Genomic DNA, 22,911 nt, shown 5'->3' with positions numbered 1-22,911 from the left:
GAGAGACTTCCAGGGAGGAGTGCCGGCCGGGAGGAAGTGAATGGGAGGACCGAGGAGCACGAACATCCCGGGAGTGAAGAAGGGCAGGCGGGCCCGGTGCTCCCACGCACACTTCGGTGACCCCGCAGCCGGTCGGACGGCTAAAGAGCTCACGTACCCGGACACACGCACCGGCGCAGAACAAAGGGCCAGACATGCTCCGAACCCGCTCCGCCTCCTCCTGGCTCTCCTCGGCCCGGGTTACCTGCGCAGGTGAGTGGGGTGGGGCCGGGCCTGCCGAGGTTCCGGTCCAGGTTTCCTGCGCTGCTCGGACCGCCGTTTCCGCCCGGGTGTCGGGTGCTCTGGGGTTCCGGCACCTCCACCCGTCTAGTTTCTGGTGAAACTGAGTCAGTGCGGCCGGGGCGGGGCGAACATTAACCCCGGCGTCGCCGGCCCCGCCCACGCCCGGTGCGCCCCTGCAGCCCGGGCTTCCGGGCCGCCTACCCCCAATCCCTGCCATCTTCCACCCTGCTTCTGCAATCTGGTGCCCAAACAGGCTCAGAGGCCGGCGCGCCCTGCCCCGGTCCCAACCTCGCGGGGCTCCATGCGCCCCAGAAGTACACCCCTATCCCTGGAGGCCCAGACACTTCGGGAAGCGCCGACGACGTCTGGCACCCGAAGGTGGGTCAGGTGCTCAGAGACGCCCGACTCCCTTTCCGGTCCGGGCTAGCATTCCCAGACCCAGGCCCGAGGCGCTAGGGAAGGGGCTGGGGGAGGAGAAACGGGGGAAAGCCCGACGCCAATGATTTCGCTGTCGTGGTCAGCCCTCGGGAAGTCATTTCCATCTTGTGGCGGGAAGAGATCCCATAAGCTGTGTGGCTGCCCCTTTGATAACTGGAATTCCAGATGCCTGCTGGATTATTACCACCTTTGCCAGCTCTGGAAATCCTCCTTTCAGTTACAGTTGAGAAACAGATTTCCCCGGGCCAGGTTAGTGGTTCCTTTTGTTTTGAGGCCCTTCCTCATTTTGTACTAACGTTTCCGTTCGGGTAGTTGTCCGAGCTGACTTAGCTTCATTGGTCAGACGATGCGTTCTCTAGAGCACAGAATTTCTCTCCTCTCTCACCAGGTGGGGTGCTCCTGGTCAGGAGCTGGTTCTTTGTTTCAGTAAAATAACATCCTTGGAAGCTAGAGGTTCCGGATCACCAAAGTAGCTGAGCCTTCACTGAGCCCTGGACTCCTTGAAACCAGGCTCATTGCTTTTCCTGAGTGAAGAACTCCTCTTAAAGGCCATTCTTTACAGAACAGCGTTGGTCCTGTTAATGTTCTCCTCAAAAGAGATTCCATACCGGACTTCCCTGGTAGTACAGTGAATAGAAATCCGCCTGCCAATGCAGAGGTCACAGATTCAAGCCCTGATCCAGGAAGACTCCATATGCCAGGAACAACTAAAGCCCACGAGCTGCATCTAGTGAACCTGTTCACCTAGAGTCCGAGCCCCGCAACGAAAGAAATCGCAGCAGTGGGAAACCCTTGCACCACAACAGAGAGTGGCCCGCAGCAATGAAGACCCAGCGCAACCAAAAATAAGTTAATACAATTTTTTTTTAAAAGAGATTCCACACCTTCACGATGACTTAACAAACCCCAGCCCAATGGGAACGGTCTTCTTACCCACTAGATCCTGTAGCCAAACCTCAGCCTTTTTCTTAGCTTAACTGCAACATTCCCTAGCTGCACACATTTTGGGTATGGGTATTGGGTGTGGGAATCTGGAGTCTGTCTCCCCTCTGAATTTTCCGTTTTTTTCCACTGCCCCAGGCATGGTGGGGAACATGGATGATATGCTGGGGAATGAAGCTTATGATTGTGTAGTTAGTGGAAAGAAAGAATTTTGTTGAGATTTGATTCCTGCTTCCTTTAATACCTTATACATACAAAAATCCTAACACAGAAGACTTACCCTATGGTAATATTACTACAGATTAATCATTACTTCCATCATATATACCATTACAAAAACCTACATCTGATAATGCCCAAAACCTGTTCCCAAGTATTTCCCACACATTGCCCCATTCAGTCAAAACAAACCAAGATAGTAGGTACTAATTTTAATCCCCATTTTACAAATGAGCAAGCAGGCTCAGACAGGTGGACAAACTTGTTAGGTCACGTGACTTTGGTGGCGGAACCGGGATCGGAGTTCAGGCAGGCTAAGTCCACTGCTTTAGCACATAAACGCTGTGCTTTTACTGCACTTTCAATTCTGACTTCAGCTGGAAATTCCACACTCAGCTCAGATCAACTTGCCTTGAAAATCAACAGATTTTCAAGTGGGGATCAGCCACCATTTGAGATGCCTGCTGGGTTCCAGACACATGACATCTGTGACCTTCTAATGCTCACAGTAGCTCTGAGAATGGTTTCTACTTTGCAGGGAGGCTCACTAAACTCCACCTAGGTAAGGTAGTGAAGAGTGGGAGGCAAGATGCTATAGGGGTTCAGCTTGTGGGCTTCAGACTCAGATTACAGGGTTTAACTCTTTCATCAGCCACTTACTGTCAGTGTGGCCTTTGGCAACTTATTTATCTCCTCTGTGCCTTAGCCTTCTTGTATACAACGTGGGACTTCCTAGGGTTAGTATGAGAATTAATGAGTTAATACAGAGAAAACATTTGACTCTGAGTGCTCAATAAATGTTACCTGAAAAAAGCGACAGAGTCAGAATTTTATCTCAAGTATCTCAGACATCAAAAACTACTCTTTGGGAACTTCCTGGTGGGCCAGTGGCCAAGACTCCATGCTCCCAATGCAGGAGGCTCAGGTTCGATACCAGCTCAGGGAACTAGATTCCACATGTTGCAAGGAAGATCAAAGACCCTGCGTGCCGCAAGACCTGACACAGTCAAATAAATATATTAAAAAAAAAACAACCCTACACTTTTCACACTACCTTATGCTGGTTCTTACATCCTAAAGAGAAAAGCTACACATGAAGGGAAAAAGACTAAGTTCACCAAAGCGGTAAAGGTGATGGCATTTGAATGATGAAAATATGGGGTAACATTTTCTTTTTTCTAGTTTAGCAATTATTACCAAAGTTTCTTTTGGTGAGCTTGAAGTGTTTCCATGAGAAAGAGAAAAATACATCATGACAGCTTTCACATTCATATTTAGCCCCGCATTACTTCTTTTTCCACATTCTCTCCTCATCTCACCGACCCAGCCACTTTGTCGCAGTATCTCTGTTCCCCTTGGCTTTCCTTGGGCTTCCCTTGCAAACGTCCGGCCAGCCCTGGGTGGTGGCAATCTTCTTCGGTAACTGCTCACAGACATCCCGGCTTGTCTGTGGCCACTGCTGCCCTAGTTTTGGGCTCTCTACCAGCTTGCAGATGTACTCCAGGCCACCCTGCACGTGGCATGTGGTTCCCTCCTCCAGCCCTGCCCTTCACCTGTTCAGGGCCTCAGTGACTCCCAAGAGCCTCTCTAGCAGTATGTACAGAGCCAGCTATCCTCTGGGTGGGTTCATAAACTTTGGTTTATGGAGAGGCAGAGAGCGTCAGAGCTATTGGGGATCTCAGTTAAAGCCCTTCCCCTTACATATAGGAAGCTGTGTGTCCTATATAGGCCCAGAGATCGGTCTTTGGTTTGTTCAGAGACAAACAGAGCTAGCATGTAGCAGAGGCCATCTCTACACTTCAGGTCTCTTGACTGCCAATATTGGGCCCTTTCTGTGATTCTGACTTACTTCCTACAAAGCATTTCCAGATGGTATTGTTTTCTTTTCTCTCTCTCTCCTTTTTTGGCCATGCTGTGTGGCTTATAGGATCTCAGTTCTCCAACCAGGGGTTGAATCTGGGCCATGGTAGTGAAAGGCCAGAACACTAACCACTAAGCAACCAGGGAATTCCCCCAGATGATATTGTTTTCTGATTGTACATTGCAGGCCCAAGGGAGCTGTCCAAGTGAGTTAGCTTTTTTGTTAGGCCACGTGGTTCACACTCCCTATATGAACTTGGGGAAGAGAAAGCCAGGGTTTATGCTATAGGCTTCCTTCTTATTTGCACCAGTACCAAACACTGATGTTAGGAGTGGGTGGTTTGGTGAGAACATGCAGTCCTTAACACCATATTAGAAAAGGAACACTGAATGCCTTGTCTTGGATGGTGGTCTGGTGGTTTCTATAAGTAGGTTTAATGAACTATCTACAAAGACCGCTATCAACGATGGTGGACAGGCCCTCACCTTCCTTGTAAGTGCATGCTGCTCCTCCCACCAAGAGGTGGTGTCTACCTTTCCCTTCCCTTTGAATTTGTAACTTGCTTTGACCAATAGGACAGAGTAGAAGTGGTGCCACGTGGCTTTCAAACCTCAGCCTTGTGGCTTGCATTTTCCCTCTTAGAACCAGTTGTTGGGTAAAGAAGTTTGACAACCCTGAGGGAGAGAGAGGCCACCGGAGGAGAGCAAGACCGGAGGATGAGAGGTTGTGATGGGAGAAGGAGGTGTCTGGCTATCTCACAGCCACCCCCGCTGAGTAGCTTCATTAAACCATTGTTCGCCTTTAGCCCCAATTGACTCGCTCCAACAGAGATTAGCTACACCTTCAAAGCCCTGCCCATGTTGCAGAATCATGAGGAAATGTGTTCATTTTAAGCCTTTAAATTTTGGGATGATATCTGTAAGCAGATAAGTTAGGGAGTCCCTGAAGAAAGAGAATCAGGAATGGCATTCTTGACATAAGAGAAGCCATTGTGGGGAATTCTGTGGTGGTCCAATGGTTAGGGTTCCTGGCTTTCACAGCCAGGGGCCCAAATTTAATCTCTACACAGGGAACTAAGATCCCACAAGCTGTGCAGAGCAGCCGAAGGAAAAAAAGAGAGAGAAGCTATTTTGGCTGAAGTTATCTTGTGTTCCCTGATAGCTCAGTTTGTAAAGAATCAGCCTGCACTGCAGGAGACCCCAGTTCGATTTCTGGGTTGGGAAGATCCCCTGGAGAAGGGATAGGCTTCCCACTCCAGTGTTCTTGGGTTTCCCTCATGGCTCAGTTGGTAAAGAATCCACTTGTAGTGTGGGAGACCTGGGTTCGATCCCTGCGTTGGAAAGATCCCCTGAAGAAGGGAAAGGCTACCCACTCCAATATTCTGGCCTGGAGAATTCCTGGGTTGCAAAGAGACATGACTGAGCGACTTTTACTTTCATCTTGTGACCTAAGCCTGGCCACAGTGCTTGCCCTTGAACAGGTCTAGGTAACAAGGATCTTGAGGGAACAAAGAAAGAACAGAGAAGACAGTCAAACAATAGTCCTGTGATAAAGCAGAGTCCTAGTTCCTCCTCAAGGAATATACATAATAATTTATCTTTGACTCCAGCTGGAGTTAATGCCCCCACCCTGGTGGAGGACAGAATAATAATACTGACCCTCCTGACTTCAATCCACCAAGACTTGGATGCCTAAAACTTCGCCCTAATTCTATGCAGAATTTTCTGCTCAAGCCTCTTCCTAAATATGCGTATCAGTTCAGTTCAGCTCGGGCTACCCTTGTGGCTCAGCTGGTAAAGAATCCGCCTACAATGCGGGAGACCTGGGTTCGATCCCGGGGTGGGGAAGATCCCCTGGAGAAGGGAAAGGCTACTCACTCCAATATTCTGGCCTGGAGAATTCCATGGACAGAGGAGCCTGGCAGGCTACAGTCCATGGGGTCACAAAGAATAGGACACGACTGAGCGACCAACACTTTCAGTTCAGTTCAGTCGCTCAGTCATGTCCGACTCTTTGAGACCCCATGGTCACAATGCTTGCCCTTGAACAGGTGTAGGTAACAAGGATCCTGAGTGAACAAAGAAATGTCAGAACAGAGAAGACAGTCCAACAATAGTCCTGTGATAAACCATATGTATATACCCTTAGCTCAAAACTTCCCTAATTTTGCTGTTAGGGGAGAGGCTGCTTTGAGAAAGTTCCCTGGTCTCCTCCTGACTTGCTGCTATTGCTGTTGTTTAGTCACTAAGTCATGTCTGACTCTTTTGTGACCCCATGGACTGTAGCCCATCAGGCTCCTCTGTCCATGGGATTTCCCAGGCAAGAATACTGGAGTGGGTTGCCATTTCCTTCTCCAGGGCATCTTCATCGTCACCCAGGAATTCAACTCACATCTCTTATGTCTCCTGCTCAGGTGGGTTCTTTACCACTAGTGCCACCTGGGAATCTCCAAGGCAAGTAATAATTTGACTTGCTGCCGCTAAGTCGCTTCAGTCGTGTCTGATTCTGTACGACCCCATAGACGGCAGCCCACCAGGCTCTCCTGTCCCTGGGATTCTCAAGGCAAGAACACTGGAGTGGGTTGCCATTTCCTTCTCCAATGCGTGAAAGTGAAGAGTGAAAGTGAAGTCGCTCAGTCGTGTCTGACTCTTAGTGACCCCATGGACTGCAGCCCACCAGTTTCCTCCGTCCATGGGATTTTCCAGGCAAGAGTACTGGAGTGGGGTATTACTTGCTGCAAATAGTAATAAATCCTTCCTTCTTCCAGTCTTTGGCTTGATTGTTTCTGTTGGCTTGACAGCCACTGAGAGGCAAACCCATTTCTCCGATAACAGTTTGTTTTGTGGAAATAACTGAAACAGAGGGACAATATATTTACAGAACAATTTTTAGTATTAATTATCTGATTATCTGGAGAAGGAAATGGCTACCCACTCCAGTATTCTAGCCTGGTGAATCCCGTGGACAGAGAAACCTGGTGGGCTACAGTCCATAGGGGACCAAAGAGTCGGACATGACTGAGCGACTGAGTACTAGCACATCTAATAATTATAGCTAAATAAGTTGTATTTTAATGATCTAAAGACCAATAATTCCCTTGATAATTCAGGGCCATGGAGAAGGCAATGGCAACCCACTCCAGTACTCTTGCCTGGAAAATCCCGTGGATGGAAGAGCCTGGTGGGCTGCAGTCCATGGGGTGGCTGGGAGTTGGACACGACTGAGCGACTTCACTTTCACTTTTCACTTTCATGGATTGGAGAAGGAAATGGCAACCCACTCCAGTGTTCTTGCCTGGAGAATCCCAGGGAAGGGGGAGCCTGGTGGGCTGCCGTCTATGGGGTCGCACAGAGTCGGACACGACCGAAGCGACTTAGCAGCAGCAGCACTGCAGGGCCAAAGAATTTTGAGGAAAGTAATGCAATATTTGTCAAGGTGAGGCCACTGTCATTGGTTTAATCTTCATTTAAAGGAGACAAGTCCCCTCAGATACTGCTGCAATCCTCAAAGGGCTTGATTTATTTGGCCGTGCTGCACAGCTTGTGGGATCTTAGTTCCCCAACCAGGGGTTGAACCCCAGCTCTCAGTAGTAAAAGTGTGGAGTCCTAACCACTGGACCACCAGGGAATTTTCTAAAAGGGACATTTTTGAAGAATTCTGCTAACGTCAAAAACGTTCACAATAGTTCAGTGTGGTAGATAACCTCTAAATGATCACCAATGATCCATACCGGCCAGTAATCATGCCTGTGTGTGTAATCTCCTCCCTTCAGTGTCGCTGGACTTAGTGATTGGCCTCTGATGAATAGAATACAGCACAGCAAGTCATGGGATGTCACTTCCTAGATTAGGTTACAAAAAGACTGTGACTTCCATCTTACCTGTCCCTCTGCCTCTCTCAGCGCCCTGTGTCTGTTGGAAACCAGCTGCCATGTGGTGAGTAGCCCACTAGAGATGTCCATATGGCAGGGAACAGATGTCTGACCAACAACACTGGCTTGTGCTGGCTTGCACCCTTCTGAGAACCCCTGAACCAGAGGAGTCGGCTAAACCACGTACTGAAATTGATATAATAAATACCCATTGTTTTAAGCAGGCTTTGCTGGTGGCTCAGAGGTAAAGAATTGCCTGCCAATGCAGAAGACATGGGTTCGACCCCTGGGTTGGAAAGATACTCTGGAGAAGGAAATGACAACCCACTTGCCTGGGAAATCGCTTGGACAGGGGAGCCTGGGAGGCCACAGTGCTGGGGTAACAAAATAGTTTGACATGACTTAGCGACTCAACAATTGTTTTAAGCTGCTAAATTTAGGGGTAATTTGTTATATAGTAATATATAACTGGTGTGTGCCCAGTCGCTTCAGTTGTGTCCGACTCTTTGTGACCCTAAGGACTGTAGCTTGCCAGGCTCCTCTGTCCGTGGGATTCTCCAGGCAAAAATACTGGAGTGGATTGCCATGCCCTCCTCCAGGGGATCTTCCTGACCCAGGGACTGAACCCGAGTCTCCTGTGTCTCCTGCATTGTAGGTGGATTCTTTACCCACTGAGCCACCTGGGAAGCCCTAACATATTCATTAATTTAAAAAATTAGGATATCAAACTATAAACAGTTTATCTGGTACAATCTTTCAAGGAGCCTCTAGAATTTCCCTAGAAGTGGGGTGGGGGGAAACACAGGGTGGTCCAGGGGGCATTCCACTGCAGGTGGTAAGGGTTCCATCCCTGGTTGAGGAACTAAGAACCAAGAAGCATGGTCAAAAAAATTTTTTTTTACATAAGAAAAAGAGAACATCTAGCTCTGATGGGGCCTGCTTGCTGCTGATTTTATTCCACCGCTGGACCCAGGCCTGGCTGGGACAGCAGGGCAGACACCCTCGCCTCTGCCCAAGCCTGCACCCTCTTTATTTCCCCACCCTGATATGAACCTGTGGTCCTGGTGGTTTTTATTTTCTTGAAATTTGAGTTCCCTTATCTTGGGCAAACTTATTGATGAGTGGTGACATGCATAGGTCAATGCTGAGATGAAAGAATGTAAATAAGGAGACTTATACATAAATAATGGGCATTACTCTTTCGTGTGCCATCGAGCGTCTCTGGGACTGTGTTGTGTGTTCCTGCAGAGTCTTAACAACGCCCAGCTTATAGATGAGGAAATATGCTCAGAGAGGTCCCATGTATGAACCTGTGTTCCTGTATTGGCATTCATGGAATTTGCATGTTCCAATCCATCACCAAGTTCTGTTAAATATTACCCCCTAAATAGCTCTCCAATCCGCAACTTCTCACTATCACCAGCAATACCTCCCCCAGTCAGGCCCTACAGCAGTGGTCTCCCCACTGACCTCCAGGACTTCTGCACCCTCTGATCCTCTCTCTATTCAAAATCTGAACATGTCAGTCTGCCCAACCACCCTGGCTTAAGATTTTGCAGTGACTCTCAATGCTCTTAGGATAGAGACAAAACTTCTTACCATGGTTCACAGGGCCCTAAGTGGATAGATCCACCCTGTCTGCCTCAAGACTCACTTCTGCCTCCCTCATCTCTTTAAAAATTTTTATTTATTGGCTGCACTGCACAGTTTGTGGAATCTTAGTTCCCTGACCAGGGATCGAACCTGGGTCCACAGCAGTGAAAGCACTGAGTTTTAGCCACTGGACTACCAGCAGATTTCCCCTCCCTCCTCTCTTTGTTCCAGCTCTACTGACCTTCTCCAGTCCCTGGTGCTTACCCTCGTCCTCCTGCCACAGGGCCTTTGCATATGCTGTGCCTTCTGCCAACTCCCACCTCTTCCCTGTACCTAGTTAACTCCTACTTATCATTCAGAACTCAGTCCAAATGTTACCACTTGTTAGGTCATACCCTCTCTAGACATTCTATATCACCTCTTACCTTTTCTTCAGAAAAGAAATATAGTTGCAGTTTTACATTTATTTGATTAGTTGATTAATGTTTATTTTTACACTAGACTGTAAGTTCCATGAAGGCTGAGACCGTGTCTTTTTTGGATCACCAGTCTTCAGTATTGAGCATAATGTTTGCCTACCAGAGGAGTTCATAAAATCTTTGTTAAATGAATGAGTTAATGAATGAACAAAACCATGGGCTCTTCTGATCTGGTTCCTTTTCCTGAATGGGCTCTTGAACCCTTCAGGAGACAGAAACAGAATGGGGAGGAAACTATCATAATAATGCCTATCACACTGTGTAACATGTCATCAAGGTAGAACAACTGAGTCTACAGGCTGTATTTTAGAGGCCTCCCTACCCCCTTCTTATTGCCACCTTCTTCCAAAGAGGGTCAGGAAGGAAGCCACTGCAGAGAAATTCCAGAGCCAGCCTTTGATGGACAGAGCCTCACCGGGAAAGCAGGGAGGATGGGAAGGCAAAGAAAGGAAGAGAAAGGATGTCTGTTGAGAAAGTACTTTGTATTGAACATCATGCTAAATGTTTACACACATCATCTCATTTAATATTTACATATATATTTATTTGACTGCCTCGGGTCTTAGTGGCAGTACATGGAATCTTTGCGGAGCTCAGACTATCTGTCGTGGTACTCCAGCTTTAGCAGTTGGGGGCTTCAGTATTTTCAGCACATGCTTAATTGCTCTGCAGCATGTGAGGTCTATAGTTCCCCGACAGGGATTGAACTCATGTCTCCTGAATTACAAGGTGAATTCTTAACCACTGGACCACCAGGAACGTTCCCACCATCTCATTGAATCCTCTTCAAACTCCATTTTGCAGATGAGAAAGCAGACTCAGGTTGTGAAACTGGAGGGTTATTAGACCAAGGCGGGGCAAAGCTGAGTTTGAACTGGGATCTGTCAGCCTTCCTCTGAAGCCTGGGTGTTTCTAGGCTACCATCCTGGCTTCCAACCCTCAAACACCTCCCCAACCCGGTTAACTTAGGGCCTAGAATATCACCATTAAAGACTCATCAATTGGTTTTTGTCTAAAACTCTCTTGTAGGTGTCACTGTATGAGAGTTGAAATTGATAAGTTGGAGACAAATTCAGCATCACAAAGGCAACCACTCTAAGACCTAAAAAGAAATTAGTGAAAAATAAATACATAAATAAAAATATGAATGTAGCAAGTAAAGGGGATGAGGGAGTATGAGTGAGGGAGCTAATTTCTTATCATTCATATTAGGAGACAAGAGATACTGTCTAAAATGGACAAATTGGAATTTCCCTGGCAGTCTAGTGGTTAAGACTCTAGTCAGAAAACCAAGATCCCACATGCCACGCAGCATGGTGAAGAAGATAAAAAATAAATAGAATGGACACATTTATGTTATTACACAAAGAGATAATGGTGATCACAGGAGAACTAAGAACAGAAACTGTTGGTAGGCTGCCTCTAGGGGGTGGAGCTGGGGAGAACAGAGAAACTTTCATTCTTTATTTGTCCTTCTTAGCTCTTCATTAAAATATATATATATTATATATATAATATATATTCTTCTGTTGTGTAACTTTTCTAAAACGTTTGGAAATTTTTATTACAAAAGACTGAAGAGACAAAAACACCCTTCCTTTAGCATGCAAGTCTGTCTTGAAGTAATAGTCCTTGACACCGGGGTAAATGTTAGGTCTACAGGGTTCCTCAGTGGAACCTCAGTCAGGGGAGGGTCATGTGGTGATAAACATGGCTTTCTAAGCAGTTGCCTCTGGGGAATGGGCTTGGGAGACAAGTTCAACTCTGCAAACACACAGGGCCAGGGGAGTACCTGTTCCCTCACAGTCTTAAAGGCAGCTAACACTCAGACACAAGAGGATGCTGCCCCCACGAGGGCCAGAGATCACCACCCCTCTAATTATCCCTGATGCAACTCTGCTCTCAGCAGCACCACGCTCTGAGCAGGAGCCCTTGCCAGCCAGGGACCCCACTCCTGCAGGATCCCTGTGAGCGTAGCTTCTGAAGGCCAGTGGATCTAGTCCCAGGAAAACGCGGTGCTAAGGTCTCTCTGGTGAGTGTGACTCAGGTTAGAGCCCCGCACCCCTCAGGACCCAAGGGCCTCTTCCACCTCCGAGGCATGGCACCCTCTTGACCTTTGTTCCTGTGTAGTTTATATCCCTGTTTTGCAGCAGCTGCAGAAAGGAAGGCTGGGGCACAGCGCGGGAGTGCCACTTACTGGCAGCCTGGAGCCAGGAGCCTGGCATTCCCAGCACCAGACAAAGGCCAGTTGATCTTTGACCCCCGCCCCCCCAGAAGCCTTGGCCCTGCCTCCACCCGCCTTTCTTTCTTCCCTGCTGGCCTCTCCCTCTGCTCTCGCTCCTCATTCCCTGGCTTTCCTGCTCTGACTGGCAATTTTTCCCAACTCTTTGCCCAAACCAGTCCTTCCATGCTGTCTTCAAGCCCTGCTTCCTGCACATCTCCCAACCCGGACAAGGAGAATCCAAGTAAGAAGGTCCACTGGGCTTCTGGGAGGAGGAGGACATCATCCACAGACTCCGAGTCCAAGTCCCAGTCCGACCCCTTCCGACCCCGGTCCCGGAAACCCAGCCGGCTGACGGTGAAGTATGACCGGGGGCAGCTGCAGCGCTGGGTGGAGATGGAGCAGTGGGTGGACACCCAGGTTCAGGAGCTCTTCCAGGTGGGTAGGACCTGGCGGGCCTGGGGACTGGAGGGCACAATAGAAGTGTTCTATGGAGAGGAAGCTTTTCCCACAGGCAAGGCATGGGTTCGCAGTCCTGAAACTGGCCTCCCATTGGTCTGGGCTCTGCCTCCCACTCTATAATCTGGAGCAGGTCTTTTAACATCTCTGAGACTCAGTTTTCTATCTATAAAATGGGGCTATCAATGCCTGTTGTACCCCTTTTGTAGAACTTTTTGAGGCTCAGATGAGATGGTAGAGGAATATTTGTATTTTAGGTCTGTATTTACTTTCATCCTCAACACACATACCTGTCTAGTGCAACGCTGTTCACTCCTGTAGCTATCAGCCATGTGCAGCTATTTAACTTTAAACTGATGAAAATTAAATGCAATTAAAACTTCAGTCCTCAGTCACACTAGCTACATTTCAAGTGCCCAATACCTCCAGGTGACTAGTGGCTACCAAGTTGCCAGGACAGATACAAAACCTTTCCTTCATCTCAGAATGGATAGTGCTGGAGTAGAATGTCAGAGTGACCAATAGTGACCACTGATATGAGCGCCTGACCTAGCCTTGGCCCTGGCTCCGACTGATTCCCCTCAACCACATCCTGAGAGAGCAGCATTTTATTTACCTAGATACCTCCAAATCGAGATCCTAGTGTAGTAACAAAGGTTGCTCCAACAAGAATAACATTTTGAGCACTTAACCATACGCTAGGCACAGTGTCCAGAACCTGCCTTACGTTATTTCATTCAGCTCTCCCCACAAGTCCATTAGGTAGATTCTGTTTTGTTGTTGTTTAGTCACAAAGTCCTTTCTGACTCTTTTGAAGCCTGCCAGGCTCCTCTGTCCATGGGATTTCCCAGGCAAGAATACTGGGGAGGGTTGCCATTTCCTCCTCCAGCGCATCTTCCCAACCAGGGATCCAACCCAAATCACCTGCTTGGCAGGCATACTTTTTACCACTGAGCCACCTGGGAAGCCCAGATACTGTTTTACTGTGGAGGAAATGAGGACAAGGCAATGGCAGCCCACTCCAGTACTCTTGCCTGGAAAATCCCATGGATGGAGGAGCCTGGTAGGCTGTAGTCCATGGGGTCGCTGGGAGTTGGACACGACTGAGCTACTTCACTTTCACTTTTCACTTTCATGCCCTGGAGAAGGAAATGGCAACCCACTCCAGTGTTCTTGCCTGGAGAATCCCAGGGATGGTGGAGCCTGGTGGGCTGCCGTCTATGGGGTTGCACAGAGTCAGACACGACTGAAGCGGGTTAGCAGCAGCAGTGGAGGAAATGGAGGCTTAGAAATGTTGAATAAGTAGCCCAGGGTCACACCACTAGAGAGCCCTGGGACCAGGAGCTGAGCTGGGGCTCTGCCTGTAGCGTCCGAATGTTTATTCACGTAACTTAGTGGTTCCCCCAAGTTCTTCAGAAATAATTCAATGCCCCTGTTGCACTTCAACTAAATTTCAGTCTACTGGAGTGGGGCCCAGGCGCTGGTCTTTTTCATAAGCTCCACTGCCGATCCTAGTGTGTGGCTAGCAAGAACCTCTGCACCATGCCAGAGTCCTCCTTGTCCACATGCCATGGTCCTTGTTTCTCTCCTTCCTTACTCAGGTCCTGTCTTTTTCTTGGGGGACAGCAAGGGTTTGTGACTCTCCCAGGGAAGAGCTGTGTCAGTGGTCCTGCAGTGGGGGTGGGGAAGAGTGATACCCGTGGCCCAGGCTGTCTTGTCAGGCTCACTGTGTCACGTATCAGTTTGGTCCAGGTGTTGACAGTGTCCCTGGCAGCACTTGTGGAGGAGAGGGAGATGGCTTGGAGCTGGGAGCAGGAGAGGCAAGCTTTCTTGGCCCGTGTCTACTCTGACTTTACTGGACATTGCCCTGCCCTTCATTCCTGCCAGCACCCTGCCTCTCTGGGTCTGTTTCAATTTCAGATTGTTAGACTTGTGGATAAAAAGTCTCATATTTCAGACACCTCAGGGCAAATCCTTCCAGGCATTAGAGAGAGACAATAGCCAAAGAATCTTGTTTTGCAAGATCAAGGCAGGGGAAAAGCTGTAGAATTATGAGCTCATAAGGTTAGAAAACAGGACATGTGGGAAGACTGCTCCCAGGAAATGACTGGAATAAAATACCTGACCTGTGGTTGCCATGGCAATTGTCCAAAGGTGCCAGGTGGGAGTTCCTGTCCTAATCTCTGCTCTTTTCAGCAGGAAGCAGGCAAGTGGGTGGGAAGCACTAGGTAGAGGCTGGTCACCTTGGGCAGGGATTGAGGCAACTCAGTCTTCAGCTTACCCAGCTTCAGTTCTACCTTCATAGAGTCCCTCTCTACTAGCTGCCCGCCTACCCCTGGCCACATGCCCACCCTGGATAGCACTGCTGGATTGGTTCCAGGAGTAGGTTGCATTACTGCTTTTAGTTTAGTTTAATGGGACCCAACCTTCCTTTGTTGAAGGGCCCCACCTCTTCTCACTGGGTGTGCAGCCTGTTTTAGGGTCTTAAGAAGAGCCAAGTCTGGATTCAACAAGGCAAACTGACTTGGGGCCCTGGAGCTCCTGTTGTCCAGAAATGATTGTGTAGATTCGGCTTTTAAGCAGGGACTTAAACACTCGTGAGCTTCTCCTGTTTAACACTATGCTCCGGTTTGGTTACCATCCCCTACTTCCTGTCTCCTTTACAAGGCCCTTTAATGGATTTGTACTCAGAGCCTTTGCTAACTTTCCCCCTTCTCTTCCTATCACTATTCAAACCACTGTAATCTACAAACCACTGCAACCTGACTTCTGTTCCCACCACTCTATTGAGACCTCTTGGCAAAGTCGAGGATCACTACCTGGGGGGCTAAATAGTGTACATATCAGCAGGGGACACTGTTGACCACCCCAGAGTTTTGAAACATTCCTGTCGTTTCCATGACACAGCCCTTTTGATGTGATGACATTTTAAAAAACAATCTATTCAACTTACAACCATAAAAATGTACCACCTGTGCCTCCCGAGGTCTCTCTTGAGTTCCTGGGTGATCAGGGATGACCCTCCACTCTGGCTGAGTGGACCTTGATTTATCTATCAGTCCTCTGTGAGGTCAGGGAACTGTTCATTTCTGTGCCTGCCGTGTCTCATAGTATCTGGCCTCGTGAAGTTTTACCCTCTGAATGTGTACCTTGTGTTCAGCAAAAGCTCAGGAGAACCCTTCTGCAGACTTTTGGAGGTCTCTTTCTTCATAACTCCCTCCTCTCTGGAACTTGTCCATTTACAGCCGCCTCAACCCCAAACTCTGATCTCTGTCATATCAATTTAGTATGACCACTGCGCTCTGCTTGGGATCTGCCTCTCTGCTCTGTGGTCTGGAAACTGCCTTCAGGATGAAACCCAGGACAATTGTAGAGTTTATCTCTTTCATTTCTCTTCTTTCCCAGGTAGTGCTGAGTTACCTGTTGTCTAAAGTCTGAGAACACTGTTCATATATTTTTGTCTAGTTTTCTAATTATTTTCTGACTAGTTACTTATGTTGAGAGAATAAATCTGGTCCCTGTTACCCCATCATCAGAAGTATAAACATCTTGTTAACTCCTACTCAGCCTTCAGGTCTCAGATTAGAGATCACTTCTTCCTGGAACCCTTCCTAAACCCCGGTCTTGGCTAGGTTCCCCTTTCATGTGCTCCTATAATATCTCATCAGAGTGCTTAGCTAAGCTAAGTCACTTCAGTCGTGTCCGACTCTGTGCGACCCCGTAGACGGCAGCCCACCAGGTTCCCCTGTCCCTGGGATTCTCCAGGTAAGAACACTGGAGTGGGTTGCCATTTCCTTCTCCAATGCATGAAAGTGAAAAGTGAAAGTGAAGTCGAGAAGTCGTGTCCGACTCTTCGAGACCCCCTGGACTTCAGCCCACCAGGCTCCTCCATCCATGGGATTTTCCAGGCAGGAGTACTGGAGTGGGGTGCCACTGCCTTCTCCTCAGAGTGCTTATCACCCTGTATTATAACTACCATTTTGCTTGTCAGTATCCCTCAGGAGAATATAAGCTTTTCGAGAGCAAGACCATATCTGCCTGTCTTGCTGTTATGGCCCCAGGACTCATCACAATGCTTGGTGCACAACATGCTCTCAATAAGGATGCATTTAATAAATGAATGCTAAATCAGATGAGCTAGAAACCGAGGAAACAAAGGAGAAAGTCTAGAGCTTAGGGTGAAAGAACTAACTTAGAATCCTAGCACTAATTTGCTTTTAAAAGGGTATAGAAGGACCAAAACTAGTAACAATGATTAACCATGGGCAGTGGAAGGAATGAGAGGGTAATTGAGGCATTTTTTCCCTTCTTTCTTTTCTAAATCAACTTTATTGAAACATAATCGGCAGACAATAAAATGTGCCTATTTTTAGAGTAGGGGGTAAGCATTAGCTTGTCAAGATATGGAACATTTCCACCACCCAAAAAGTTCCCCCCAATAGCACTTACTTTTAAACAATTTATACAACCAAATTAATTAATGCATCTGTTTTTACTGTCTCCTCAACTGCCCCTAAGATAGGTTCTTTGAGGGCAGGATCTTTGTTTTGCTCACTGAAATTCCCAAGGTCAGAGTGCCAGGTTAATAGTAGCCAGTGGACACACTTGTTGAATGAATAGATTCCAGATAATTAAATACTCAAATAGAAAAGGTAAAATTATCAAATATCTAGGAAAATGTAAGGTGACTATCAAATATTTACCCAAATCAGTATGGGAAGAACCTACTAAGCATAGAAAAAAATTTTTTTTAAATGAAGCAAAACTCAACCTGGAAAAAAACATTATTTCCAATTATATAATACACCTATTTCTCCAATGCCTCCCCCAAACAGTATATCCATGATATATGGAATGCTAGGGATAATCTGAATCAAAACAAACAAATAAGCTTCTTTAGTCAGTTAAAAAAAACCCTCAACAACCCCATAGAAAAATGGAGAAGGCAGCAGTTCTTGCAGTGTGTTCTGGTGACACCAGGGGCTCCCAAGACCTTTTCAGAGGGTCTACAATTATTTTCATAAATAATGCAATAAGTTGTTTGCCTTTTCAACTATATTGATATACGCACTGATGATGCAAATCAGTGGTGGACCTTGGCATGAATCAAGAAAATTGCACCAACCTATTCTAGAAGTCATGATCTTCCCCATCAGGCAACTTTCACTTAAGAAAGTCCCTGATGAAGCACTACAAAACCTTGAGTTTACATCTTAAATTTAAAAAAAACATTTTTATTAAGGTGTAATCAATATTCGTTTCAGGTGTACAATGTAATGACTTTATATTTGTGTATATTGCAAAATGATTACCATAATAAGCCTAGTTAACCGCTGTCTTCATACATAGTTTCAACAAATTTTTTCTTTTTCTAAAAATAATTTTATTTATTTATGACTGTGCTGGGTCTTCACTGCCGGGCGAGCCTCTCTCTAGCTGTGGTGCGAGGGCTTCTCATTGTGGTGGCTTCTCGTTGCAGAGCACAAGCTCTAGGGCATCTGGGCTTCAGTAGTTGCAGTGTGCAGGCTCAACAGTTGTGGGTCCCAGGCCCTAGAGTTGTGGTGCAATAGTTGTGGTGCACAGGCTTAGTTGCTCTGACTCATGTGGGATCTTTCCGGACCAGGAATGGAACCCTTGCCTCCTGCATTGGCAGTTGGATTCTCTCTTTTTTTTTTTTTTTTTTGACTGTGTTGGGTTTTAGTTGCGGCTCATGGGCTTCTCTCTAGTTGTGGTACCTGCGACACGTGGGATCATAGTCCCCTTATCAGAGATCAAACCTGAACCTGTGTCCTCTGATTCTGAAGGTAGGAAGGCAGATTCTTTACCACTGAGCCACCAAAATTTTTTTTCTTGACAGGAGGACTTTTTTTTTTCTTTTTTCAAACCCATGCTCCCTGCAGTGGAAGATTCTTAACCACCAGACCACTAGGGAAGTCCCAAGGAGGACTTTTAAGATTTATTCTTTTAGCAACTTTCAAATAGGCGGTACAACATTATTAATGCTAGTCACCATGCTGTGCATTAGAGCCCCATGACTTATTTATTACTGGAAGTTTGTACCTTTTGATTTGTTTTACTCATTTCGCCTTTCCCCACCCCCACCTCAGCAACCACCAATCTGTTCTTTTATTGATGAGTTCTCTTTTTTTTAATGCCACATACAAGTGAGATCATACAGTGTTTGTTTTTCTTTGATTTATTTCACTCAATGTAATACTGTCAATGTAATTCATGTTGTTGCACATGGCAGGATTTCTTTCTTTTTTATGGCTGAATAGTTTTCCAGTGCATATGTATACACCACAGTTTCTTTATCTATTCACCCATTGATGGACGCCTAGGTGGTTTCCATATCTTGGCTACTGCAAATCAACACTGCAGTGAACATGGGGGTTCATATATGTTTTTGAATTATTGTTTTCATTTTCTTTGGATTAATATCCAGAAATGGAATTACTGGGTTATATGGTAGTTCTATTTTTCAGTTTTTGAGGGACCTCCATACCATTTTCCATAGTGCCTGCACCAATTTACATTTCTACCAACAGGGCACAGAGGTTCCCTTTTCTCACATCCTCACCAACACTTGTTTTTTATTTTTTTGCTATCTTTATTTTAAAAATACATGCACATGGTAAATTTTTTAAAAAATAATAAAATGGTACACAAAGATGTAAAATGAAAAATATGTCTTTACTAACTTATAGAAACACTTGTTATTGTCCTTTTGATAATAGCTATTCTAACAGGAGAAGGCAATGGCACTCCACTCCAGTACTTTTGCCTAGAAAATCCCATGGACCTAGGGGCCTGGTAGGCTGCAGACCATGGGGTTGCTAGAGTTGGACACGACTGAGCGACTTCACTTTCACTTTTCACTTTCATGCATTGGAGAAGGAAATGGCAACCCACTCCAGTGTTCTTGCCTGGAGAATCCCAGGGACGGGGGAGCCTGGTGGGCTGTCGTCTATGTGGTTGCACAGAGTCGGACACGACTGAAGCAACACAGCAGCATTCTAACAGATATGAGGTTATATCTCACTGTGGTTTTGATTTTCATTTCCCTAATGATGAGTGATTTTGAACATCTTTTCATTTGCCTGTTGGCCATCTATATGTCTTCTTTGAAAAAAACGTCTATTCAGATACTCTGCCCATTTTTAAAAATTAGATTTTTTTGCTATTGAATTGTCTCAGTTCTTTATATATTTTAGATACTAACCCCTTATGATTTGCAAATATTTTATCCTATTCAGTAGGTTGCCTTTTCGTTTTGTTGATGGTTTCTTTTGCTGTGCAGCTTTTCTCTTTTAATGACTCTATTTTTTATTTTAATGACTTTATTGTTTTAGGTTCACAGCAAAATTAAGCAGAAGGTGCTGGGAATTTCCATATTCTCCCTGTCCCCACACATGCACAGCTTTCCCACTATCAACACCCCCCTACTAGAGCACTAGTGCTCATGAATTTATATTGCTACATCATAACTACCCAAAATTCAGGGTTTATATTGGGATTCACTCTTGGTGCTATACCTTCTAAGGGTTTTCACAAATGTGTAATGACGTGTGTCTACCCTCCTGGTATCATCACGTAGAGTAGTTTGGCTGCCCTAAGAATCCTCTGTGTTCCACCCATTCACCACTCCTCCACTGTAACCCCTGGCAACCACTGGTCTTTTTATTGTCTCTGTAATTTTCCAGAATGTCATATGGTTGGAATTGTACAGTGTGTAGACTTCTCAGGTTGGTTTCTTTTGCTTAATAATATGCATTTAGGCTTCCTCCATGTCTTTTTATGGTTTTATAGTTCATTTTGTTTTAGCACTGTCTGGGTGCACCACCATTCATTCATTCATTTACCTACTGAAGGACATCTTGGTTGCATCCAAGTTTTGGCAATTATGAATAAAACTGCTATAAACATTCATGTGCAGGTTTCCGTGCAGATATATTTTCAACTCATTTGGATAAATATCAAGGAACACAAGTGCTGTTTTGTATGATAGGAGTATGTTTTGTGTTGTAAGAAAGTACCAAACTGTCTTCCTAAGTGGCTATGCCATTTTGCATTCCCACCAGCAGTGAACAGGTATTCCTATCTCTCCACAGCCTCATCAGCATTTGGTATTTTAGTTTGTTTTTGTTTGCCATTTTAATAGGTATGTAATGGTATCTCATTGTTATTTCAATTTGCAATTCCCTAATGAAATGGCAACCCACTCCAGTGTTCTTGCCTGGAGAATCCCGGGGATGGAGGAGCCTGGTGGGCTGCCGTCTATGGGGTCACACAGAGTCAGACACGACTGAAGTGACTTAGCAGCAGCAGCAATGACATATTATGTTAGCATCATATGCTATTTGCTATCTTTGTATCTTCTTTGGTGAGGCAGATATACAAAATTTCCCCCTGTTTTTAAATTGGATTATTACTTTCTTATTGTTGGTTTTGAGAGTTCTTTGTATATTTTAGATAACATCCTTTATCAGATATATCTTTTACAAATATGTTCTCCCAGTCAGTGGTTTGGTTTCTTACTCTCTTTACCTTCTTTCATTTTTACTTTTATAAACTATGTATTGCTTAAATTTTTGCAATGACTATAATAACTTTTAAAGTTAGCTTTATTGAGATATGATTCATATACCATACAATTCCCACTTAAAGTGTAAAATCCAAATAGTTTTAACTATCTTCATAGGTTGTACAACCACCAGTATGGTCTAATTTTGGAACATTTCACTATCCATAAAAGAAGCCCTGTACCAGTTGGTAGTCACACCCCATTCCTTATCACCACCAGTCCCAGCCTTAGGCAACCACCAGTCTACTTTGTGTCTCTATACACAAACATCCTACTCTGGATGTTTCATACAAATCGAATCATATAACATGAAGCCTTTGTAACTGGCTTCTTTCACTAACATGTTTTCAAAGTTAATCCCAGTTGTAGCATGAATCAGGCCTTTATTTCTTCTTATTGCTGAAAAATACTGTATGGCTACATAATATTTATTTATCCATTCACCAGTGGATGGTCATTTGAATAAGAAGAATGCTTTGAACTGCACTCATATGTGATTTTTACATGAATATATATTTTCACTTGTCTTGGGAATAGACCTAGGAGTGGAATTGCTGGGCCAAATGATAACTCTATATTTAACATATTAAGGAGCTGCCAAATTGTTTTCCAAAGCAGCTGTACCATTTTATATCCCTACTAACAATGTTTATAACTCTTGAAATTAAAGATACTCTTTTTAAAGAACCCTAGACTTTCAGGTAGAACATAGTAGGTGTTTGGTAACTGTTGAATGGACGGATGAATGGGTGGTGCGAGTAAGGAGAGGAACTGAACATGGAAAATAGAGTGGGAGATGGGTGAACCCAACTGCCTTTCACTCCAGCACCAGCTGGCTGGGCTCCTCTGAGCCCCATGTGGTTCCCAAACAGGATCAACCAACTTCTTCAGAGCCTGAGATCGACCTGGAGGCTCTCATGGAACTATCCACAGAGGAGCAGAAGACTCAGTTGGAGGTAGAATTGGGGACCAAGGGGAACCCAAGAACCCAGGTTCTGCTTCCCCATCCAGTGTGGGGAGAACCAGTTCAAAGGGGGAAATTCCTGGGAGACTGGGGACTCGTGAAAAAGTGCTGTGGCTCAGGGACCCACTCTGCTTTCTTCCACCAGGCTCTTCTCCAAAACTGCCCCCGCCCCACAGAGGTAAGGGATGCTCTGGTGGTCTGGGCTAAGAGGGGGCCCAGTGGGCCAGCAGCTAGTGAAGAGGAAGGTTTGGCCCTGGGTCCTTCTCCCCTTTCCTGACTTGGAGGCCATGGAATCAGGTGGAGACTAGGGGGAGCACTGTGGTGGGGTAGGTGTGACCCCATAACCTGATCTCATCCCTGCTTCTGCTCCTCTGTTTCTTTCTCAGCCTTTTATCTCTGAGCTGCTCAGTCAACTCAAGAAACTTCGGAGACTCAGTCGACCTCAGAAATAAGCCTTGTGAGACTAGCTTCATCAGCCTCAGCACTGCCCAGTCTGCCCTGAACTCCTGGATCTTCAGCTGGGTGGGAAACCACTCCCTGGGACCCAGACAAGGAACATGGAGAATGAGGAGGGACATTTGAATGCCACTGTCTGTGTGCAGCCACAGCTGGTTCCTGTCAGCTGCACTGTCTGGGAACCAGTCATGGCTGTTGCCCACTGCCTTCCTATCAGCCAAGTGGATAAAACCTTCAGGAACCCCAGCTTCATGGAGTGTGGTGCATATCTGTGCTGACGGATGGGGGAGGGAGAGGGTGAAGTCTTATACCAGAAGGCCAGCATCCAAGTCACTAGGCTCCCATATACCTCACCCGTCCACATGTCCAGCCACCCACCCACACATGCCTTGAGAATTCAAAGATACAGGTCACAGTTCTGTGTCAGAGAAATCACCATCATGCAAGGTCCCAGAGGCCAAGCAGAAGGCACCTGGCTAAGACACACAGCATCCTGCCACCACCAACAGGAGCCTAAGTGGCAAAGACCAATAGGAGAGTTA

General features: G+C 46.1%; 1 protein-coding gene across 4 annotated transcripts; it reads left to right on the top strand.

Moving 5' to 3' along the window:
* Positions 1 to 40: 40 nt before the first annotated feature.
* PPP1R14D (protein phosphatase 1 regulatory inhibitor subunit 14D) lies at positions 41 to 22,615 on the top strand. Of its 4 annotated transcripts, XM_061430795.1 has the most exons (7): positions 184 to 252; positions 536 to 660; positions 1,109 to 1,569; positions 12,086 to 12,344; positions 21,822 to 21,905; positions 22,059 to 22,091; positions 22,300 to 22,468. In XM_061430795.1, exons 4-7 carry the CDS (start codon positions 12,093 to 12,095, stop codon positions 22,363 to 22,365), a joined length of 435 nt encoding a protein of 144 aa, XP_061286779.1. In that variant the 5' UTR covers positions 184 to 252; positions 536 to 660; positions 1,109 to 1,569; positions 12,086 to 12,092; the 3' UTR covers positions 22,366 to 22,468. The 4 variants fall into 4 exon arrangements, with proteins under 4 accessions (XP_061286777.1, XP_061286778.1, XP_061286779.1 ...); XM_061430793.1 differs by lacking the exons at positions 536 to 660; positions 1,109 to 1,569 and having other exon boundaries at positions 41 to 252; XM_061430796.1 differs by lacking the exons at positions 184 to 252; positions 536 to 660; positions 1,109 to 1,569 and adding an exon at positions 11,836 to 11,928.
* The last annotated feature ends 296 nt before the right edge of the window (positions 22,616 to 22,911 follow it).

Source organism: Bos javanicus, chromosome 10 (assembly GCF_032452875.1).
Source record: "Bos javanicus breed banteng chromosome 10, ARS-OSU_banteng_1.0, whole genome shotgun sequence".
NCBI classification, from domain to species: Eukaryota; Metazoa; Chordata; class Mammalia; order Artiodactyla; family Bovidae; genus Bos; species Bos javanicus.
This window is presented reverse-complemented; position numbering and strand designations above follow the sequence as displayed.